Source organism: Pristis pectinata, chromosome 4, assembly GCF_009764475.1.
Source record: "Pristis pectinata isolate sPriPec2 chromosome 4, sPriPec2.1.pri, whole genome shotgun sequence".
Lineage (NCBI taxonomy): Eukaryota > Metazoa > Chordata > Chondrichthyes > Rhinopristiformes > Pristidae > Pristis > Pristis pectinata.
The window spans coordinates 114,307,929-114,331,683 of NC_067408.1; the positions used below are offsets into that span (position 1 = coordinate 114,307,929).

General features: G+C 44.3%; 1 protein-coding gene across 5 annotated transcripts in view; it reads left to right on the forward strand.

The window, feature by feature from the left end:
* Positions 1 to 21,875, forward strand: part of usp25 (ubiquitin specific peptidase 25) — a 182,985-nt gene extending 161,110 nt beyond the window's left edge. For 2 of the 5 annotated variants that reach the window (XM_052015231.1, XM_052015234.1), the window contains 3 exons: positions 8,829 to 8,952; positions 12,916 to 13,111; positions 20,752 to 21,874. In XM_052015231.1, the coding sequence (XP_051871191.1) occupies positions 8,829 to 8,952; positions 12,916 to 13,111; positions 20,752 to 20,924 (493 nt within the window). In that variant the 3' untranslated portion in view covers positions 20,925 to 21,874. Of the gene's footprint in view, positions 1 to 8,828; positions 8,953 to 12,915; positions 13,112 to 20,751 lie in introns of all 5 variants that reach the window. The other 3 variants (XM_052015232.1, XM_052015233.1, XM_052015236.1) reach the window with 3 other exon arrangements.
* Positions 21,876 to 23,755: the final 1,880 nt, after the last annotated feature.

A 23,755-nucleotide genomic window follows, 5' to 3' on the forward strand; every position in this document is an offset into this window, starting at 1 on the left:
ACATTGCTCCTCAGGTTACTATTAAATCTCTCCTCTCTCACCTTAAACCTATGCCCTCTAGTTCTTGATTCCCCAACCCTGGGAGAAAGACTGTGCGTATTCACCCTATCTATGCCCCTCATAATTTTATACATCTCTATAAGATCACCCCTCATTCTCTTACGCTCCAATGAAATTAGTCCCAGTCTGCTCAACCTCTCTCCGTAACCCAGTCCCTCGAGTCCCGGCAACATCCTTGTAAATCTCCTCTGCGTTCTTTCCAGCTTAATGGCATCTTTCCTATAGCAAGGTGACCAAAACTGGACACAATATTCCAAATGTGGCCTCACCAACATCTCATGCAACTGCAGTATAACATCCCAACTTCTAAACTCAGAATCAGATTTATTATCACTGACTTGTATCAGTCAATGCCCTGACTGATGAAGGCCAGCGTGCCAAGAACCTTCTTCACTACCCTGTCTACCTGCGACGCCACTTTCAGGGAACCATGTACTTGTACTCGGAGGTCCCATTGCCTTGCACCTCCATGTCCTTCCATGATAGATGGCACTGAGTGGGGCTTCTGTAACATGCATTAGTGTTTCAAAACAAGGCAAGTAAATGAAATGATAATTTTAATGATATTGCGTTGTGTGCTGAAAACCTCCCTCAAAGTATTTATTCACTTTTGATATGTGGAATTTCTTGCAAAGCTGACATTTGTTGTCCATTCCTAGTGACCCCTGAAGTGAGGAGGGCTTTGATGAGTCCAGAATGGCACCTGTCAGTCAGATGCCTCTGTGCCATGTGACCCTTTACATCCATCTGAGGGAAGAAGAGAGGTCCCGTGATTAGCGACTCATCCAGTTCTCATGGCCCGTGACTGCACTGAAATATCAGCCCAGTTTTTGCAAGATTTGAATCCTCCAGTTTGGAGGTGAGAACGTACTTACCCAGCTGAACCTCAGATAAAACCTCAGTCACGCCAAACCTGGAGTACTGCAACCAGTGCTCTTCTCTAAAGCACTGGCTAAGGTGCAGAAATAAGACTATATTTACAAGAATCACAAATGTCTGGGGAGCAGTGCTGGCCATCACAGGTTACCACTGAGACATGGTGATTAGCTTGTGGAATTCACCTAAATATACAGATGTTTGTCTGAGGTTGTGGCCCAGACAATTGCACAATACTTGGCAATATCTTTGGTCTATTCAATAGCGGAGTGCTTAGTATCCAGCAATGACAGCCTAGCTCATTCTGGTGAGTCTTAATATGGTGTTCTCCAAATTCTTTGTCATAGATTCATGCAGTGTGGAAGCAGGCCATTCAGCTCACTACGTCCACACCAACTGATGGGCAGCCTTCTGTATTAATCTTCCAGCACTTGCCCCATTGCTTTCTGTGCCTAGACAATTGAAGTGCTCCTCTAGGCACTTCTTAAATGTCAAAGTTGAGTTTACTGTCATCTGCACAAGTCCATGTGTGCACAGGTGCAATAAAAAACTTACTTGCAGCAGCATCACAGGCATATAACATCAGATAAGCAGCATTCACAAGGAAAACATAAATTATATATAATATTTATAAGAAAGAACACAATTAGAACAAAATAAGTCCATTTTATTGCAAAGTGATCAAAGTGGTCATGATATTGCTATACTGAGGTAGTGATTAGGGTTGTGCTGCTTGGTTCAAGAACTGAATGGTTGAGGGGAAGTAGCTGTTCCTGAACCTGGTGGTGTGGGACTTCAGGCTTCTGTACCTCCTGCCCGATGGTAGGCTGTGGGAAGATGGCATGGCCCGGATGGTGGGGATCTTTGATGGTGGATGTTGCCTTCTTGAGGCAGCACCTCCTGTAGATACTACCGATGGTGGGGAGGGATGTGCCCATGATGTATTGGGCAGGGTCCATTACTCCCTGCAGCTTCTTATGTTCCTGCACATTTGAATTGCCATCCCAGACCGTGATGCAACCAGTCAGGATACTTTCAACAGTAAATCTGTAGAAGTTTGTTAGAGTGTTCGGTGACAAGCTGAACCTCCTTAACCTCCTAAGAGGGTAAAGAGGCTGGCGCGCCTTCCTTATGATTACATCTATGCGCTGGGCCCAGGACAGGTGAAATTTCACCACTCAGGCTGTGTATTCCAGACATTCGCTGCTCTGTGGATGAGAAAAGGTCCCCTCTAAATCTCTTCTTACCCTAAATGCTACATACTCTAGTTTCAACTACCTCTGATGTAGGGAAAAGTTTCCTGCCATCTACCCCATCTATGCCACTCATAATTTTGTATTCCTCAATCATGTACCCTCTTAACCTCCTCTACTCCAGAGGAAATAGACCTGGCCTCTCCACTCTCTCCTCATAACTGAAATGCCCCATCCCAGGCAGAATCTCCTCTGCACCCACTCCAGTACTCTCACATCTCTCCTATAGTATGGTGATCAGAATAGCTGAGGACTGACCAATGAGGAAGCAAACCTCCCTGCTCTGGTATTCAGTGTCCCAACTACTGAAGGCCAGAATCCCATATGCCTTCTTAATTGCGTTATCTGAGTTACAGAGAAAGGTTGAGCAGGCGAGAACTTTATTCACTAGAGCGTAGGAGAATGAGGGATGATCTTGCAGAGGTGTATAAAATCATGAGGACCACAATCTTCTTCCCAGGGTTGGGGAATCAAGAAGTAGAGGGCATAGGTTTAAGGTGAGAGGGGAATGATTTAATAGGAACCTGAGGGGCAACCTTTTTACACAAAGGGTATTATCTATGTGGAATGAGCTGCCAGAGGAAGTGGTTGAGGCAGGTACATTAACAACGTTTAGACACTTGGACAGGTACATGGATAGGAAAGGTTTAGAGGGATATGGACAAAACGTGGGCAAATGGGACTAGCTGAGATGAGTATCTTGGTCGGCATGGGCCAGTTGGGCCGAAGGGCCTGCTTCTGTGCTGCATGACTCTTGAGGAAAGTGACTTTCCCTTAGATGCTACAAGGCAACCAATTAAAATCAATCCAGAAAACAAGTCTTCACAGTATAAGAAAAGATATCTTTATTAGTCACACGTACATCGAAACACACAGTGAAATGCATCTTCTGCGTAGAGTGTTCTGGGGGCAGCCCGCAAGTGTCACCACGCTTCCAGCGCCAACATAGCATGCCCACAACTTCCTAACCCGTACGTCTTTGGAATGCGGGAGAAAACCAGAGCACCCAGAGGAAACCCATGCAGAGACGGGGAGAATGTACAAACTCCTTACAGACAGCGGCGGGAAATTGAACCTGGCTAGCTGGCGCTGTACTAGCGTTATGCTAACCACTACACCACTGTGCCTGTCAGCTGTGGCTCAGTTGGTGCTGCATTCACCTGCGAAATACAAGGTTGTGGCTTCAAGTTCCATTGTGGAAAATTCCAGGCTGACACTCCAGTAAAAACTGAGAGGGTGCTGCACTGTCAGAAGTGCCATGTTCTGGGTGAGTTGTTCACATCTGCCCTCTCAGGTGGATCCCACAACACAACATTGAAGAAGACCAGGGGAGTGTGCTGTTTTCTGGCCAAGCTTTTTCAATCAAAATTAACTGGGATTTAATCCAAATTACCTGGTCATTATGACTTGCTGACTGTGGGAGACTGCTGTGCGCAAATTGGCTCCCATGTTCCCTACATATCAACAATAATTATACTTCAGAAAGACTTACAGGTCAAAATGCTGCAGATGCTGGCAATCTGAAATGAAAACTGAAAATGTTGGAAAACTCAGCAGGTCAGGCAGCATCTGTGTAAAGAGAAACAGTTAATGTTTTAGGTCAATGACCTTTCATCAGAACTGGGAAAGTTTTGAAGGGTCTTCAGCCGTGAAACATCAACCCTACTTCTCACTTCACAGATGCTGCCTGACCTGCTGAGTGCTTCCAGCACGCTCTGTGCTTACTGCAGAAGAATTTCATTAGCTGTGGGTAAATGGAAAGACTGTGCAAGGTGCAAATCTTCACCACAAGGGTAGAAGAATTTGAAGCCCTGGCTCAGGCATGCAAACCATTTGAGGTGTTTAATAGAGAAGAAGATAAAAAAGTACATTTATATTTCCCTTTTCTTGACTTCAAGGCATTCCAAATGATTTACTGCCAATATAGGCACTGTTAGAATGCTGGAAATTCAGCAGCTAATTCTAACACAGAAACCTCACCCAGACAGTAACAAAATACCTTTTATTTGTTCATGGGATGCAGCGATCACTTGGGAATTCTGTCTCTGGATCAGAAGTCCAGAACTGTAGCTGTTGACCTAGTAACTTAACCACTACACTACCGTACCCCTTAACACTACCAGAAAACCAGCTGTTGTGATGTTGGATGGGGGAAAAATATTGTCCTGGATATAAAAACCATGGTGGAAGAAATCCGAATTAGAAAGTTAAAGTTTTATTGTGACCTGCGGAAGAAAATAGGCTTGACAGATGCCTGAGTGATTTTATGGAAAATCTTGACATGGTGTTGGGATTATCACTGGCACTTCAATGAAGGAATTAATCCTGGTGCCTCACATAAAAATTTGTGTTGTGACATTGTGCAGAAGTGATGTAATTATGTTGTAAAGTTTATGCTCCTTGAGGTGAACTGGGGAATGTGAAACTGGCATGCTAAAATACTTAGTCTCTTGCTTAATGCTGCAAGTTGTGGATATGGAGTAATTTCACAGAAAGTTCCCTCAACGCTGCTCCCAATCTCAGAAGAGCGCCAGTTGGTATCATTTTCACACCAGTCACCTTGTGGCCTCCACTGAGTGAAGTTACCAGTATGATGCTAAAGTTGGGCAAACATTTGGTAAATTGGTTTATTATTGTCACATGTACCGAGGTACAGTGAAAAATTTGTCTTGCATACCGTTCATACAGATCAATTCATTACACAGTGCATTGAGGTACTGTTCAGCACATCACAGACACCATCCTCCCCTCCATGAACTCTGTCTATACTCGCTGCCTTGGTAAAGCAGCCAGCATAATCAAAGACCCCAACCACCAGGGTCATTCTCTCTTCTTCCCCCTCCCATCAGGCAGAAGATACAAAAGCCTGAAAGCACGTACCACCAGGCTCAAGGACAGCTTTTATGCTGCTGCTATAAGACTACACTGAACTGTCCCCTAGTATGACAAGATGGACTCCTGACCTCACAATCTACCTCGTCATGGCCTTGCACCTTATTGTCTACCTGCACTGCACTTTCTCTGTAACTGTAAAGATTATATTCTGCATTCTGTTATTGTTTTTCCCTTGTACTACTTCAATGTACTTATGTTTTGAAATGATCAGTATGGATAGCATGCAAAACAAAGTTTTTCACTGTATCTCAGTACATGTCACAATAATAAGGTGCAAGGTCATAACGAGGTAGATTGTGAGGTCAAGAGTCCATCCTATCGTACTAGGGAACCATTCGATGGTCTTAAACAGCGGGACAGAAGCTGGTGGTACATGCTTTCAGGCTTTTGTAACTTCTGCCCGATGGGTAGGGGGAAGAAGAGAGTATGTCCAGGGTGGGTGGGGTCTTTGATTATCTTAGCTGCTTTACCGAGGTAGCGAGAAGTATAGACAGAGTTCATGGAGGGGGGGCCAGTTTCCGTGATGTGCTGAGCTGTACCTCAGTGCACTGTGTAATGAATTGAACTGCATGAATGGTATGCAAGACAAGTTTTTCCCTTTTCCTCGGTGGCAACCACTGCAGTGACAATAATAAACCAATTCCGATTCCAAGGGAAAACAGTAACAGGATGCAGAATAAAGTGTTATAGTTACAGAGAAAGTGCAGTGCAGGCAGACAATAAGGTGCAAGGTCATAATGAGGCAGATTGTTAGGTCAGGAGTCCACCTTATCATATCATATTATCAAGAGTCCATTCATCTTATGGATAAATAAGTCTGTGATGGTGGTGACATACTCATCTGGGCTAACAGCTGAGTCTTTGAACATGGACCAGTCTACTGACTTAAAGCAGTCACATAGAAGCTCGGCTGTTTCCTCAGACCAGCACTGTACAACTTTCTGTACCGGATCCTCCTGTTTCAGCTCCTGTTTGTATGCAGGGAGAAGGAGCACAGCCCGGTGGTCTGATTTACCAAAGTGTGTGTGAGGGGTGGCTCAGTAGGCGTCTTTGATGATTGTGTAGCAATGGTCAAGGATGTTTGGGCCCCTGGTGGGACAGGGGACATGCTGGTTAGTACTGTGCTGTAATCCATTTGTAGAAAAAGTTGGATTGAGAGTGCTGCAAGCTCATTTAACCTTGAGGCCATGCAGCCAACGCAGAGAGAAAACTTCCATTTTATTGGAGAGGGACCGATCTGAATTTAAACCAAGCGTCTGAAAGGCTGTGAGCAGTGATTGTTAATGCACATTGTTTAATTAAATGACATATTAACAAACCTATTCAATAAGATTCCCAAAATATTTGGTAAAGTCATTACCCAGTTTTTTGAACCAGAACATAGAACAGTAAAGCATCCAAGCAGGCCCTTCGGCCCACAATGTCTGTGCCAACCATGATGCCAAATGAAACTAATACCATCTGCCTGCACATGATCCCTGTTCCTCCATTCCCTTCATGTTCATGTGTCTATCTAAATGCCTTTTAAACACCACTTCGTATCTGCTTCCACCATCACCCCTGACAGCATGTTCCAGGCACCTATTACCCTCTGTGTAAAAAAAACTTTGGCCTGCATATCTCCCTTAAATTTTTCCCCTCTAGCATTTGACATTACCACCCTGGGAAAAAGACTTGACTATCTACTCTACTCTATGGGTTTCATAATTTTCTAAACTTCTGTCATATCTCCCCTCAGCCTCCAACGCTCCAGAGAAAACAATCCAAGTGTGTCCAACCTTTCCTTATAGCAAATACTCTCTAATCCAGGCAGCATCTTGGTGACCCTCCTCTGCACCCCCTCCAAAGCCTCCACACCCTTCCTGTAATGAGGTGACCAGAACTGAACACAATACTCCAAGTGTGGCCAAACCAAAGTTTTCTCATTATTCACGGAGTGAGTTAATCATCTCATCCTGCAGGAAAACTGTGCCAGAGTTTCCTTTTTCCACTTTCGGAACATTCAGATCTTGTTGATCTGTTTTGCTGTTTAGTTAGATCACAGCTGATCTATGTCACAGCTCCACTTAGCCACTTTAGTCCTATTAATACCCCTACCCAACAAAAATGTGAGGATCAGTCTTGAAAGGTCCACTTCTCCTGGTATCCATGGTTTTCTGGGTGTGATGCCTTCAGATTTCTGCTATCCTGTTTCCTGATTTTCCTCCCAATGGCATTGCACTAATCTTAGCATTATGCCTCTTCATTCTTGGTTTAAGGTAAGATAAGATATTTATTTATTAGTCACATGTACATTGAAACACACAGTGAAATGCGTCTTTTTGCGTTACTAAGAATGTGCTGGGGGCAGCCCGCAAGTGTCGGCACTCTTCCAGCGCCAACATAGTATGCAGAGAAAATAATTTCTTGTACCTTCTGAATGAAATTGGATCCCAAACCTTATTTGCCAATCCTTCCCTCCTACCTATGTAATCTCCTTCAGCTTCATAATTCTCTGAGACATCACTGCTTCTCCCAGTGAGGCCTCTTAAATCACAGAATTTAATGACGATAACATCTGACAGCGCTCATAGCCATAAGTTTCCCTAACCCCCCTACCTCTCTCCATCTTTAAAATCTATGTCTTTGACCAAGCCTTTCATCATCCAGCCGAACATCTCCTAACGTGGCTTGACAACTGTTCTGTGAGGTGCCTCAGAATGTTTGATGTGCACGATGTTATACTTGGTTTATTATTGTCACATGTGCTGAGGTACAGTGAAAAGCTTTGTTTTGCATGCCATCCATGCAAACACAAGTACATCAAGGTAGTACAAAGGGAAAAGCAGTAGCAGAATGCAGAATATACTGTTACAGTCCCAGAGGAAGTGCAGTGCAGGTAGACAGTAAGTGGCAAGAGCCACAACAAGGTAGATTGAGAGATCAAGAGTTCATCTTTATTGTACAAGAGGCCCATTCAAGAGTCTTATAACAACGGGATCCTTGAGCCTGGTGGTACGTGTTCTCAAGCTTTTGTATCTTCTGCCCGATGGGAGGGAGGAGAAGAGAGAATGTCAGGGGTGGGAGGGGTCTTTGGTTATGTTGGCTGCATACTGTAAGCATTTTAAATATATCAGACCCCACCCCTCCCCTCAGTCTTTGATACTTTTAAGGTAATGAAAGCCAAAGTTTTGCACTTTTGGCCTCGTATTGTAAGCCACTAAGGTCTTGTATCATTCTGTGATCCACTCCAGCTTGTGTGACTGGGCTGCTCAGTGAAGGTAGTTACAGTAGCCTCCAGGATCAAGAGGTCTACTCCCTGCCTATAGTCATGCAAGGAGGGTGAGCAGTTAGGCAGTCAGCCCTTGCCTCATGTGAACATTGATTCATTCTTACTGGATGTTGGGGTGTCACCATATATGTTTTTTTCATCCATTCATGGGGTGTAGAAATCACTGGGCAAGCCAGCTTAAAATGCCGTTCCTTTTTGCTCTTGAGAAGGTGAAGGTGATCCGGTCTGTTGAACTAATGCATTCCTTCTGGTGGAGGTGCTTCCAGTTGTTACTGGGTGAGGAGTTACAGATTTGAATCCAGTGATAATGAAACAGTGGCATTTTCCAGCAGGACAGTTTGTGTGACTCAGAGGGGATCTTTGAGTTGTTTCTATGTGCTTACTACTCTTGACTTTCTAAGCGGTGAAGGCAATTCCCTGTGTTGCTGGGTTAAGTACATGAAGTAACGAATACCTTTCAATTTTTTTTACAGTTTCAGTGAAGCTTTGATTTACCTTATCCACGCCTACCAATATAACAAAGAGCTGCTGTCCAAAGGCATGTACAGAGGACATGATGAAGAGTTGATATCACACTACAGGAGGGAGTGTTTGCTTGTAAGTAGAACTTGACAGAAACAAGAAGGTGGTCTCCCAGAAGTAATGTGTTCAAAATATAATATCTGCTGGCCTTTTAATTGGGTATATCTTTGGGATGTGTAGAATCTGCAGTGAAGTCAAGACAATGCAAGATAATATTGTACTCCCTGTTAGGACAGCAAATATACAAGCTGGCGATTTAACATTAGAAAAATCTACAGCTCCTACTGTTAATGTGGCTTAATGAAGCAACAAGTACTAGTCTGTCACTTATGGTCCAAATCGTGCCTTGGCTGATAACATGAAAGTAGTTGCTCTGTAACTTGAGCTTGGAATGTGTTAACCCAGTTCTGACTGACATCGTAACTCACGTTTTAATTGACACTCACGTTGTGAGATCACAGATGAAGCAAAAGAAATGCATCACTCCCATGTAGAAAATTGCATCTATGGCACCTGAACAGAACAGTGGGCATATTACAGAGCATCTAATCTGATTCGGGGCCACCTCTTGCTGACATCTGTAGTCGGCACTGAGTATAGGAGTTGGAACATTATATTGCAGTTGTATAAGTCACTGGTGAGGCCGCACTTGGAGTACTGTGCACAGTTTTGGTCGCCCTGTTATAAGAAAGATGTGGTTAAACTGGAAGGAGTGTAGAAAAGATTTACAAGGAGGTTGGAGGGCCTGAGTTATAGGGGGAGGTTGGCCAGGCTGGGTCTTTATTCCTTGGAACTTAGGAGAATGAGGGGCGACCTTACAGAGGTGTTTAAAATTATGGGAGGCATAGATAAGGTGGATGGTAACATCCCCAGGGTAGGGGAGTCCAAAAGTAGGGGACATAGGTCTAGGGTGAGAGAGGAAAGATTTAAAAGGGACCTAAGGGGCAACTTTTTCACGCAGAGGGTGGTGAGTATATGGAACGAGCTGCCAGAGGAAGTGGTTGAGGCAGGTACAATAGTATCATTTAAGAAGCACTTGGATAGGTACATGGAGGGGTGGGGCTGAGAGGGATATGGGCTGAACGCAGGAAATTGGGACCAGCTGGGTGGACACTATGGTCGGCATGGACTGGTTGGGCCGAAGGGCCTGTGTCCATGCTGTATTGCTCTATGACTCTATGAATTGAAATATAACATCTTTTATCATGATGTGCAAAGCATTTTAATACATAATTTAGTGTATAACATAAACGACATAGAAACAGCCCAGAGATTCCAGAAGGTCCATGTCCTCTGCCTTCTTTTTTGAAATATATAGAAATTGTCCTTCCCTGACAATTCAGGATCGACCACACTGAAGGATCCAGAGCCATATATACGTAAGACTAGAAAAAGGTTTCCTCCTTTGAAGGGGAATATCTCCTGATCTCACTCCTAAATAGGGGAACACCTTAGGGTGAGAATTGTGGTTCAATGACCGAGCAATCACAGTTCTGTTTGGTCACTTAGACTTAAGGGAGTCAGGTGGGGGAAAATGGTGTCAGGTAGAGGATCAGTCACAATCTTACTGAATGGCAGATTGGGCCTGAAGACCATACCAGTTATGCATGCTTCTAACCTTATTTCAGTCAGGAACTTGACCAATTTAGAGTCATAGAGTCATACAGCATGGAAGCGGGCCTTTCGGCCCAACTCATCCATGCCGACTGTGTTGCCCAGCGAACTGGTCCCATCTGCATGTGTTTGGCCCATAGCCCTCTAAACCTCTCCTATCCATGGACTTATCTAGATGGCTTTTAACTGTTGCTAATGTGCCCGCCTCAACCACTATTTCTGGCAGCTCACTCCAAATACGTACTGCCCTTTGCGTGAAGAAGCTGCCCCTGATGTCCCTTCTAGATCTCTCGCCTCTGATCTTAAACCTATGCCCTCTTGTTTTAGCACCCCCTCCCTGGGAAGAAGACTGTGCTTTCACCCTGTCTATGCCCCTCATGATCTTATATACCTCTGTCAGGTCACCCCTCAATCTCCTACATTCCAGGGAATAAAGTCCTGGTCTACGCAACCTTTCCTTGTAACTCAGGCCCCCAAGTCTAGGCAACATCCTGGTAATTCTTTTCTGAACTCTTTCTAGTTTAAAAACATCTTTCCTACAACAGGGTGACCAAAACTATACACAGTACTCTTTCCTGAACCAAAATACGATTTCTTGAACCAGAATGGTGAGGAGTTTTGGTTTTATTGGGTACCATTTTCAACACTTCCACTACTTTCTTGTCGGACACTTTTTTCCTGATCTGGCATACGTAGTATACTGGGGAGCAACAAGTGATTGTGTGCCATAGTTCCTAAAGCTTCCAATTACTGGGGGTTTTCCTTACCTCATGTAAAATGCATTAATTGTTTCAATAAGCCTGTAGAATCTACCAGGTTAGTGAAAGGAAAACCAGATGGATATCAGTCTGTTACCCCCCAGCAATTCCTGGATCCAAATTATAGAGTAATACAGCATGGAAGCAGGCCCTTCAGCCCAACTCGTCCATGCCAACCATGGTGCCCACCAAATGAGTCCCATTTGCCCGCATTTGGCCCATACCCTTCTGAACCTTTCCTATCCATGTACTTATCCAAATGTCTTTTGAATATTGTTATCGTACCTGACTCAATCACTTCCTCTGGTGCTTTCCATATACGCACCACCCTCTGCGTGAACAAGTTGCCCCTCAGGTCCCCTTTAAAACTTTCACCTCATCCTATCCTGAAACCTATGCCTTCTAGTTTTTTAGTTCCCCTTCTCTGGGAAAAAGACGATATGCGTTCACCCTATCTATTATACACATCTATAAAGTCATCTCTCAGTCTCCTACATTCCAAGGACTAAAGTCCTAACCTGCCCAACCTCTCGCTATAACTCAGGCCCTCGAGTCCTGGCAACATCCATGTAAATCTTCTCTGCACTCTTTCAAGTTTAATGGTGTCTTTCCTATAACGGGGTGACCAAAAACTGAACACAATACTCCAAGTGCGGCCTCACCAACGTCTTGTACAACTGCAACATAGCGTCCCAACTCCTGAACTCATTGCCCTGACTGATGAAGGCCAGCATGCTATGTCCCTGCTTTGTCACCCTGTCGACCTGTGTCCCCTGGATAAACCCGAGGGGAAAACGTGTCAACACATGAGTGTGAAAGGAATAGAAGGATATGGTGCTGGGGCAACAGGGAGAGGGTGGGTGAAGGCTCTTGCAGGGCAAAAGCACCGAGGAGCCTTCTGTTCCACAACTCTCCCCAGTATAGCATAGAATAGCACAACACAGGAGTCCACTTGGCCAATTCCCCAGCCCTTTTGTAGAGTTAGCCCCACTTCCTTGCTCTTTACCCACATTTTTTTCTCTCACATGTACAAATCCGTTTTGAAAGCTCTCACTGAACCTGCTTCCTCCACTCTCTCCACCAACCCAGATTTTCCCCTCGTGTGACCTCTGGTTTCTATATCACTGTTCTCTACTATTGACTCTTCAACCATTTTACTTTATGAGATAAGATATCTTTATTAGTCACATGTATATCGAAACACATAGTGTTTCGTAGAGTTTGTGTAGTGTGTTCTGGGGGCAGCCCTCAAGTGTCGCCACGCTTCCGGTGCCAACATAGCATGCCCACAACTTCCTAACCCGTATGTCATTGGAATGTGGGAGGAAACCGGAGCACCCGGAGGAAACCCACGCAGTCACGGGGAGAACGTACAAACTCCTTACAGACAGCGGCGGGAATTGAACCCAGGTCGCTGGCACTGTAGTAGCATTACGCTAACCGCTACACTACCGTGCCTGCCATTTACTTACACTATTCTAACCTTTAGATCAGTCACTCTTAGCCTTCTCTGCTCGCTGGAGGACAACACCTTCTGCCCACATAACAATAATCGCTCATCTGTGAAAACACTTCAGTAAGTCCCTTGGGGATGCTCTCCTGTACTCTCTGCAATTCGATAGGCCATCTAAGGCTGTGTGACGCATTCTATTTCTGTGCTTGGTAGAAACTGAACGAACACGCCGCGTCTCTCTTTGAGTCAGGCGATGACCAAGAAGTGGAGGAAGGACTCGCCACGATGAACGAGTTGGTCGTGCCCTGCCTCCCCTTGCTGTTGGTGGATGAAAAGGAGGAGAAAGACATTGTGGCAGTGGAGGACATGAGGAACCGGTGGTGCTCTTATCTGGGCCAAGAAATGGAACGTAAGTGTGGTTGGATGAGCATTTAGCCTTACGTACTGGAGGCCCATCAGAAAAGCCTCAGGTGATTTAGTTAAAGTCAAAAGAAAGTCGAGTTTATTGTCATCTGCACAAGTCCATGTGTGCACGGGTGCAATGAAAAACTTACCTGCAGCAGCATCACAGGCACATTGCCTCTGATCTGTGGCCTTCCGTGAAAAACATGAACACAATTTTTACAAGAAAGAACACAATTAGAAAAAAAACTCAAAGTCCATTGCAGTGCAATGTAGTGTGGTCACAGTGCTGCTATACTGAGGCAGTGATTAGGGTTGTGCCGGTTGGTTCAAGAGCCAAATGATTGAAGGGAAGTAACTTCTTAAACCTGGTGGTGCGGGATTTCAGGCTTCTGTACCTCCTGCCCGACGGTAGCTGCGAGCAGATGGCACGGCCTGGATGGTGGGGATCTTTGATGATAGAGGTTGCCTTCTTGAGGCAGCGCCTCTTGATGGTGGGGAGGGATGTGCCCATGATGCACTACTCTCTGCAGCTTCTTACAATCCTGCGCATGTATTTTGTCATGTGTTTTGCTACGATTCTCTACACAAGGTTACTAGTGATGTACAGCAGGAATCTTGATGACTGAATATTTTTATGAATTATTTCTGGGTCAGCAAAGTGGACTTCACTTGGACAGGTACATAGATAGGAAAGGTTTAGTGGGATAAGGGGCTAAATGCAGGCAAATGGGACTACCTTAGATGGGCATCTTGGTCGGCATGGACCCGTTGGGCTGACAGGCCTGTTTCCTTGCTGTATGACTCTTTGTGAAGTGATGTATGTTGCACCGGATCAAAACAAATACTGTTGAAAGAAAGCAATGATTTATATATAAATAGCTATCTCAGAAGTGTGTGTGAGAACAGACTTAATTTGAACAGATGATATTGTGACAGACTTTCTCTTGTGACTGAAAAGATCTGGAACAGAGGGGCAGTTTTTTTTTAATTTATTGGTTCACAGTCCAGGTATTATTTGTCCTTCCCTAATTGCCTCCTGAAACAATTGGCTTGTATATCAGAGGGCAGTTAACAGTGAACAACATTGTGTTGAATCATAGAGTATCCAGCACAGGAACAGTCCCTTCGGCCCATTGCGTCCATTCCAACCTTTGTTCCCATCTACACTAAGCCCATTTTTCCGCATTAGGACCATCTCCTTCTACGCCTTGCCTGTTTAAATGTCTGTCTAAATGCCACTTAAATATAGTGATTGTATCTGATTCCACCATCTCCTCTGGCAGCACGTTCCAGATATCAGCCACTCTCTGTGTAAAAAAGAAACTTTCCCCTCAGATCCCCTTTAAAACTCCTTCCTCTCACCTTAAACCTCTGCCCTCTCGTTTCTGATACCTCTGCCATAGGAAAAAGATGTTTGTCCTTCCTTAAAGGCTACACATGTTGGCTTTTTATTCCTAATTTATTTAATGACTTGAATTTAAATTTCCAGGTTGCCACACTCCTTCTGGATCAGTGGTTGGGAACCAGAATCAGATTTATTATCGCTGACATATGACGTGAAATTTGTTGTTTTGTGGCAGCAGTACAGTGCAAAGACATAAAATTACCATAAATTACAAAAATAAATAGTGCAAAAAAGAGGAGTAACAAGGCAGTGTTCATGGGTTCATGGACCGTTCAGAAATCTGATGGCAGAGGGGAAGAAGCTGTTCCTGAATCATTGAGTGTGGGTCTTCAGGCTCCTGTACCTCCTCCCCAATGGTAGTAACGGGAAGAGGACATGTCCCGGATGGCGAGGCTCCTTAGTGATGCCCTCTAGTTCTTGATTCCCCAACCCTGTGAAAAAGACTGTGGGCATTGACCCTATCTTTGTCCCTCATGATTTTATGCACCTCTATAAGATCACCCCTCATTCTCGCACACTCCAATGAATAAAGTCCCAGTCTGCCCAACCTCTCTCCATAACTCAGTCCCTCAACTCCCAGCAACATCCTTGTAAATCCCCTCTGCACTTTTTCCATTTTAATAGCATCTTTCCCATAGCAGGGCAAGCAAAACTGAACCATAAATGCCAGCATTTATTGTATATTCCTTGGACTTGGATGTACATGGCACAATTCCCAAACGTGCAGGTAACAGAACATCTGGTGGTGAGCTCTAAGGCACCTTCTTGAGGCACCACCTCTTGAAGATGTCCTCGATGGTGGGGAGGGTTGTGCCTGTGATGGAGCTGGCTGAGTCTACAACCCTCTGCAGCCTCTTGCGATCCTGTGCATTAGTACCTTAATTAGTGCTATGTTACTTTACCCTTGCGTATAAGCTTATACAGGCTGTCCCTGGGTTACAAACACCTGTATGGACACTCCTACATATAAACAAGCTCCTGTAATACTATTAAATTCAGAAGTCTGATGTACATACATATATTTCCTACAGAAGGCAGAACTGGTTTCCTCTAGCTCTCAACTTTTAGTAATTGCTTTTTCTTATCAGTCTTATGTGCTTTTGATGCCTTTCATTACAAGACTAGTGTTATGGTTGTCATATTGAATGACTTTTGTGTATTTTCCGACTTATGGACAAAATCAACTTATGGACGTCTGTAAGAATGGAACCTGTCAAAAAACAAATAAGATCAGATATAAGAGCAAATTTTTTTTTAATTCATTTTTGGGATATGGGTGTTACTGAAAACAGAGTCATACAGCGTGGAAACAGGCCTTTCAGCCCAACTGGTCCACACCGACCAAGATTCCCATCTAAGCTAGTCCCATTTGCCCACGTTTGGTCCATATCCCTCTAAACCTTTCCTATCCATGTACCTGTCCAAGTGCCTTTTAAAAGTTGTTAATGTACCTGCCTCAACCACGTCCTCTGGCTCAGCTCATTCCATATACTAACTACTCTCTGGGTGAAAATGTTGCCCCTCGGGTTCCTATTAAATCTCCCCTCTCACCTTAAACCTATGCCCTCTGGTTCTTGATTCCCCGACCCTGGGAAAAAGACTGCACATTCACCCTATCTATGCCCCTCATGGTTTTATACATCTCTATAAGATCACCCCTCATTCTCGCACACTCCAATGAATAAAGTCCCAGTCTGACCATCCTCTCTCCATAACTCAGTCCCTCAACTCCCAGCAACACCCTTGCAAATCCCCTCTGCACTTTTTCCATTTCAATGGCATCTTTCCCATAGCAGGGCAAGCAAAACTGAACCATAAATGCCAGCATTTATTGTATATTCCTTGGACTTGGATGTACATGGCACAATTCCCAAATTTGCAGGTAACGGGACATTTGGTGGTGAGCTCTAAGGCTTGTAGTGATGCCTTCAAGCAGATATGAACAGTGACAGGTGAGGAAAAGGTATCAAATTATTTTACCAAAACACAAAGAGGAAGTAAGACTTATGTTGCGAAAGTGAAGTCGAGAAGTAGAGCATTGGTAAGGCCACATATGCTATTCCTGCTTTTATATCCAGATGCATAGAATGCAAACGGAGGAATGTTAAACATGTATCAAGAGCTTAGTGGGGTATTGTCTATATTTTTCATGGATGCTTTCCTGAGCATTTAAAAATAGATACGAAAGAAGCTGCAATTTATAATCAATAGCCCTTTTGACCATGGTTGAGGCATTGAAAATGTTCTAATTTCACTGTTGTCTTAGCTTACTCTTAATTGTTGCATAAGATATCTTTAATAGTCACATGTACATCAAAACACAAGGTGAAATGTGTCTTTTGCGTAGAGTGTTCTGGGGGCAGCCCACAAGTGTCGCCACACTTCTGGCACCAACATAGCATGCCCACAACTTCCTAACCCGTACGTCTTTGGAATGTGGGAGGAAACCCATGCAGACACGGGGAGAATGTACTAACTCCTTACAGCAACCGGAATTGAACCCGGGTCGCCGGCGTTGTAAGGCGTTATGCTAACTGCTGCACTACCGTGCATGATCTTTGTATGTTCCATGATCTTTGTATGTTCCACATAGCCAGCTGATTTTTTTTTATGTTTATCAGAACTCAGAATGTAACATAGAAGATGTAGTTGTTGTTTACTGTAGAAAATGTGTACGATTAAGCACATGGTGGTAAATCAAAGTCAGAAGTCAGGGGAACACTTTGAATCTAGTGATCGTAATTCCATTAGTTTCAAGATAATTATGGAGAAGGATAGGACAGGTCCTAGGATTAAGATTCTAAACCGGAGGAAGGTCAATTTTGAGGGCATCAGAAGGGATCTGGCAGGCGTGGATTGGGATGGGCTGTTTTCCAGCAAAGTGATGCTTGGTAAGTGGGAGACCTTCAAAAGTGAAATATTGAGAGTACAGAATCTGTATGTTCCTGTTAGGATAAAAGGCAAGGCTAACAGGTTTAGGGAACCTTGGTTACCGAGGGATATTGAGGCCCTGGTAAAGAAAATGGAGACACATATCAGGTATAGCCAGTTAGGATCAAATGAAGTGCTTAAGGAGTATAAAAAGTGCAAGAGAACACTTAAGAGAGAAATCAGGAGGGTAAAAACAGGACATGAAGTTGCTCTGGCAGACAGCGTAAAAGAGAATTCCAAGGGTTTCTATTAGCTATATTAAGAGCAAAAGGATAGCAAGGGACAAAATTGGTCCTCTTGAAGATCAGCGTAGTCATCTTTACGTGGAGCTGAAAGAGATGGGGGAGATCTTAAATAAATTTTTTGCATCTGTATTTACCCAAGAGACAAACACAGAGTCGATAGAACTGACAATAAAGAGTAGTGAAGTCATGGACCGTATCTGGATTACAGAAGAGGAGGTGCTGTCTTGAGGCGAATTAGGGTGGATAAATCCCCAGGGCCTGACGAGGTGTCCCCTAGGACCTTGTGGGAGGCTAGTGCAGAAATTGCAGGGACCCTGACAGAGATATTTAAAGTGTCTCCCCCTCCCCCCCTGCTCCAACCCACCCCTCGTCCCCACCCAAATTCTTCATCTCATTCATCACAGTCATAGATAAGGAAATTTGGGAAAAGAGGTTAGTCTTTGAGTATCTAAAGTGCCTTTCACATTCTTAGAATGTCCCCAAGTGCTTTACAACCAATGAAGTTCTTCTGAGCTGCCGTCATTATTGCAGTGTTGGGGATGTCACAACCAATTTGTGTGCAGAAAGCTGTCTTGAAAGTACAGTGAAAATGAGCAGCTCATCTGTATTTTAGTTGACTGAGGGGTGAAAATTAGCCAGGAGCAGGGTTAACTTCCATGCTGTTTTTCAAAATGGTGCCATGAAATTGTTTATGATCATTTGAGAGAACAGAAGAGTTCTTGGTTTAATTCACTGTCAGGAAGACGAGACCTCTGGCAGTGCAGCACTCCTGCAGTACTGCATTGGAAAAGTGCTTGGTGCACTCAGCAAGTCAGGTAGCTTCCGTGGAGAGAGACAGGGTTAATATTTTGGGTTGGTGACCTTTCATCAGCTGAGAAGTGGGTGAGTTGGTTGAAGTAAAGTTTACTTGCAGTGCAGCCTAAAGAGCAGGGAGGAATACATCTGATTTCTGAAGAGCTGTTGTGTGCAGAAGTACAATTGCGTTCCAGTCGGTTTATCTTGACAGCTTCCATTTCAAATGTAGATATATTCAAATCCATGGTGGTATGAAGAATCTTCTCCTGGCCAGCCTCCCAAGACAACATCTAAATTTGCGTCTGAATTTGAACTCATCTAAAATGTGCTGTCTGTGGCATAGAAACAGTCACCAGGTCTTGTGTAGCCATGTGCTGACTGACTTACACTTGCTCCTGAACTGGCAAAACCAACTGGTAAAAATCCTCATAACTATTTTCAAATTTCTGTGCGCCTTCCTCCTCCTGGAACCCATTAACTGTCTGAGACACCAGCCTTGCATAAACTCTGTCCATTCCTCATCCCCAGTTTTAATTGCCTCACCATCCGGTGCACAGGATTTTAGTGAGTCATAGATACAGCACAGAAACAGGCCCTTCAGCCCATCAGGTTTGTACCAACCACTCATCACATATTTAAGATATCTTTATTAGTCACATGTACATCGAAACACACAGTGAAATGCATCTTTTGCGTAGAGTGTTCTGGGGGCAGCCCGCAAGTGTCACCGCTCTTCCGGCGCCAACATAGCATGCCCACGACTTCCTAACCCATACGTCTTTGGAACGTGGGAGGAAAAAGGAGCACCCGGAGGAAACCCACGCAGACATGGGGAGAACGTACAAACTCCTCACAGACAGCGGCTGGAATTGAACCCAGGTCGCTGGCGCTGTAATAGTGTTACACTAACCGCTACACTACAGTACCTGCCCTAGACAAATAGCAGAGGATGGTTTTACACTGATCATACGTTAATAACTTTTTTTATTCTCCCCACATTCTCAACAACTCGCCCCCAGATTCTACCACTCACCGACACACCAGGGGCAATTTACAGTGGCCACTTAACCTACCAGCCCTCATGTCTTTGGAAAACTGGAACACCCAGAGGAAACCCACACGGTCACAGAGAGAAAAAACCAAACTCCACACAGACAACAACTGAGTTCAAGATTGAACCGGAGTCTACAGCGCTGTGAGACAGCAGCTCTATCACTGTGCTGCCCCTAAGATCTGGTTGCCTCAACAAATACCTCCCTGACTTGGTGCCAAATCAAATTTGACAGTGCACCAGTGAAATAGGGACATTTTATTTCATTAAAGAGGCCAGAGCTTTTGTTGGTGAAGTGCGACTGGGCCATCTGTAACATTTTATCAAGGAGGTATAACCGGAGACACAAGAGTCCTGGTGCAAGGTTTCGACCCAAAACATCAACCACCCCCACAGATGCTGCTTGACCCACAGAGTTCCTCAAGCGAATTGTCGCTGACATATTACTGGAAGTAGCGTGACACATATGGGACATTTGCAATAATGTTCATAGGATCATAGAATTGTACAGCACAGAAACAGAACCTTTTGACCCACCTTGTAAATTGGTAAATTGGTTTATTATTGTCACATGTACCAAAGGACAGAGAAAAACTTGTTTTGCATGCCATCCATACAGATCATTTCATTACAACAGTGCATTGAGGTAGTACAAGGTAAAACAATAACAGAATGCAGAATAAAGTGTTATAGTTACAGAGAAGTGCAGTGCAGGCAGACAATAAGGTGCAAGGTCATAACGAAGTAGATTGTGAGCTCAGGAGTCCATCTTATCGTACAAGGGTCCTGTTCAATGGTCTTATAACAGCAGGATAGAAGCTGTCCTTGAGCCCGGTGGTACATGCTTTCATGCTTTTGTATCTTTTGCCCTATGGGAGGGGGGAGAAGAGAGAATGTCCAGGGTGGGTGGGGTCTTTGATTATGTTGGCTGCTTTACTGAGGCAGCGAGAAGTGTAGTCAGAGCCTGTGGAGGGGAGACTGGTGTCCGTGATGCTCTGGGCTGTGTCCACAGCTCTCTGCAGTTTCTTGCAGTCCCGGGCAGAGCAGTTGCCGTACCAAGCCGTGATGCATCCGAATTGGATGCTTTCTGTTGTGGTAACCATCTACACTAATCCCATGTGCCAGTATTAGGCCCGTATCCCTCTATGCCTTTCCAATCCAAGTACCCGTCCAAATGCATTTGAAACGCTGTAAATGTTCCCTTTTGTTTTCTGCAGCCAACTTACAAGAGAAGCTGACGGACTTCCTGCCAAAGCTGCTGGACTGCTCAACTGAGATCAAAGCTTTCCGTGAACCGCCAAAACTACCTTCCTTCTCCACGCACGAACTGTGTGGGCGCTATGCTCGTGTCATGGCGTCTCTCAGTCGAACGCCCGCCGACGGGAGATGAAAAGAAATACAGGAATTTTTGTCCTCTTCTTCTCGGGAGCACGCTACAACCAACAAGGACTTCTGTTTGTTTTTGATTTTTTTTTGTTCCGAAATATAACCCATGCCTTCCTGTCACAGGGTTTGCTTGCTGCTATAGGTTTTACTCATTTTTACAAAATAAAGGAATTGAGTTAATTGCAACCCAGGCGTCCATTTACCAGAATGAACTTCAATGGCTGTACCTGACAGAAGACTAAAGCGCATGATGCTCCAGACACATCTTGAGGAGGAACAGACAGAAGAGCGAGCGACAGGAAACAGAGACTGATGTTCAAATTAAGAGTTGAACTTTCTAAAAAAAAAGTGAGAGATGTCCCCCTCTCCATTCTCGTCCACCAAGTTTCTGTTACAGTGTTAACATACCACGCTATCGATTACTTTTCAAGAACCACAGTTTCATCCGCTGAATTTTACCAAGTTATTCTTTACAACAGTCAGAGATATTAGAGATGTAGGTGCCACCCTTGTCATCCTGTCCCCTGGAAAATGGCATCACAAGGCTTGTGAAGGAACTGAAAGAATAAAGTTTTATTTATGGCTATTTTTAGATGTAATGGTGAAACCTCTGCTGTTTTGTGTATGTGTTTTTAATCCCCAAATATCTCAAGTTAGTTTAATTTTGAAGATAAGGTTCCAGCCCACTTTGAATACTCCGTGATACTGCTGTAACCAGCAAGAATGAAACATCAGAGCAGGGTTAAATAAAATTCCGCTCTTTGTTAATTTTCTTTCAACATTAGTGATGGAGCTGGATTCAGAGGAAGACAGTTTCACCAACAGTTTCTCTGTAAGTAAGAAGGCTGAGGGGTGATCCTAAAGTGGTCTCTAAGATGATGAAGAAGGGGTCTGTGAGCATAACCACAGCAAAATATTTTCACTTCTGGGCGACAATAAAATATAAAGGTAATAAATGTGTCACTAATAAATCCGATACAGGATCAGGAAAAATATAGAAGAATAGATGATGGATGGTCCCACAATGTTTAGAACGCAAAGCTTGCCTATATAAGGTGTAGATGAGATGAAGAGTCATTGAGTTATGCAGCATAGGAACAGGCCCTTCGGCCCAACTCATCCATGCTGACCAAGTTGCTAGTCCCATTTGCCTGCATTTAGCCCATATCCTAAATCTTTCCTATCCTTGTACCTGTTCTGGTGAACCTCTTCTGCTCCCTCTCCAAAGCTTCCACATCCTTCCTGTAATGTGGTGACCAGAACTTCAAGTGTGGCCTAAACAACATTTTTATACAGCTACGTCGCCCACTCTTTACATCAGCTTGATATATATAAAATAAAAACTATTTGGACTTTGGCGGAAACAAAATGAAGTAATTGTGAATCTAAGAGATGTCAAATGAATTGTCGTAGAGTCATACAGAACAGAAACAGGCCCTTCGGCCCAATTGGTCCATGCCGGCCAAGATTCCCATCTAAATTAGTCCTGTTTGGCCCCTATCCTTTCCTATCCTTGTACCTGTCCAAGTGTCTTTTAAATGTTATTGTACCTGCCTCAACCACTTCCTCTGGCAGCTCATTCCATATACCCACCAACCTCTGTGTGAAGGTTGCCCCTCAGGTCCTCTTTATATAGAGTCATAGAGCAATACATCAATCTATGGCCCTCATGATTTTATAAGCCTCTATAAGGTCACCCCTCAGCCTTCTACACTCCAGGGAGAAAAATCCCAGTGTATTCAGCCTCTCCTTAGAACTCAAGCCCTTTCCAGCTTAATGGCATCTTTCCTGCAGCTCAATGTCTTGTACAGTTGTAATATGACATCCCAACTCCTGTACTCAATGCCTCAACTGATGAAGACAAGCATACCAAATGCCATCTTCGCCACCCTGTCCACCTGGGTAACTTCGAGGGGAAAATAAGTGAACACGTGTGCGTGAAAGGAATAGAAAGAGGGTGGGAGAAGGCTATTGCAGAGCAAAAAGTCCAGTATGGATTGGTCAGGGAGAAATGATCGATGATCATAAATACACTGTAACAGTCAAGATCAATTTAGTGGGTTAACAGAGTATGTTCCCTGTCCAGCTGTGTGTGACAAGGCTGTGAGGATTTACCACTGGGAAAGATCTGGGAGAAGGTGGATTAGTATTATCCAAAGCAGGAATTCATGTGATGAAATCCTCAGAGATCCCAGAGCTGTCAATGCCGGCAAAAGATGCTCCTTAAGGGTACACCTTTTACTATGGGCACATCGTCCAGTGGAGGAACACCAAATTCGTTGGCCTTGTCCGGGCTTTCATCAATTCCCCCTGTGGGTTATGAACATCTCAGAGCCCCCATTCTTCCCTCAGCCCCCCACCAACCTCAGGCTGACAACATGAATCAGCCCCTTAAGATCATTAGTGTGCGCACCCCAATCTTGGAAGCTACAGGTGAGGATTAGATTAGATTATTGTCATATAAAATATTTATTTAATAGTCACACGTACATCGAAACACACAGTGAAATGCATCATTTTGCGCTACTGAAAATGTGTGGGGGCAGCCCGCAAGTGTCGCCACGCTTCCGGCGCCAACATAGCATGCCCACAGCTCCTAACCCGTACCTCTTTGGAATGTGGGAGGAAACCCACACAGACACGGGGAGAACGTACAAACTCCTTAGAGACAGCAGCCAGAATTGAACCCGGGTCGCTGGCGCTGTAACAGCGTTATGCTAACTGCTACACTACCGTGCCACAATACACGGGTACAATGAAATTCTTTGCTCACATTAAGCTCACAGAGTAAACAGTGTACATGCAGCAATAAATACAGCGACGAGCACAAAAAAC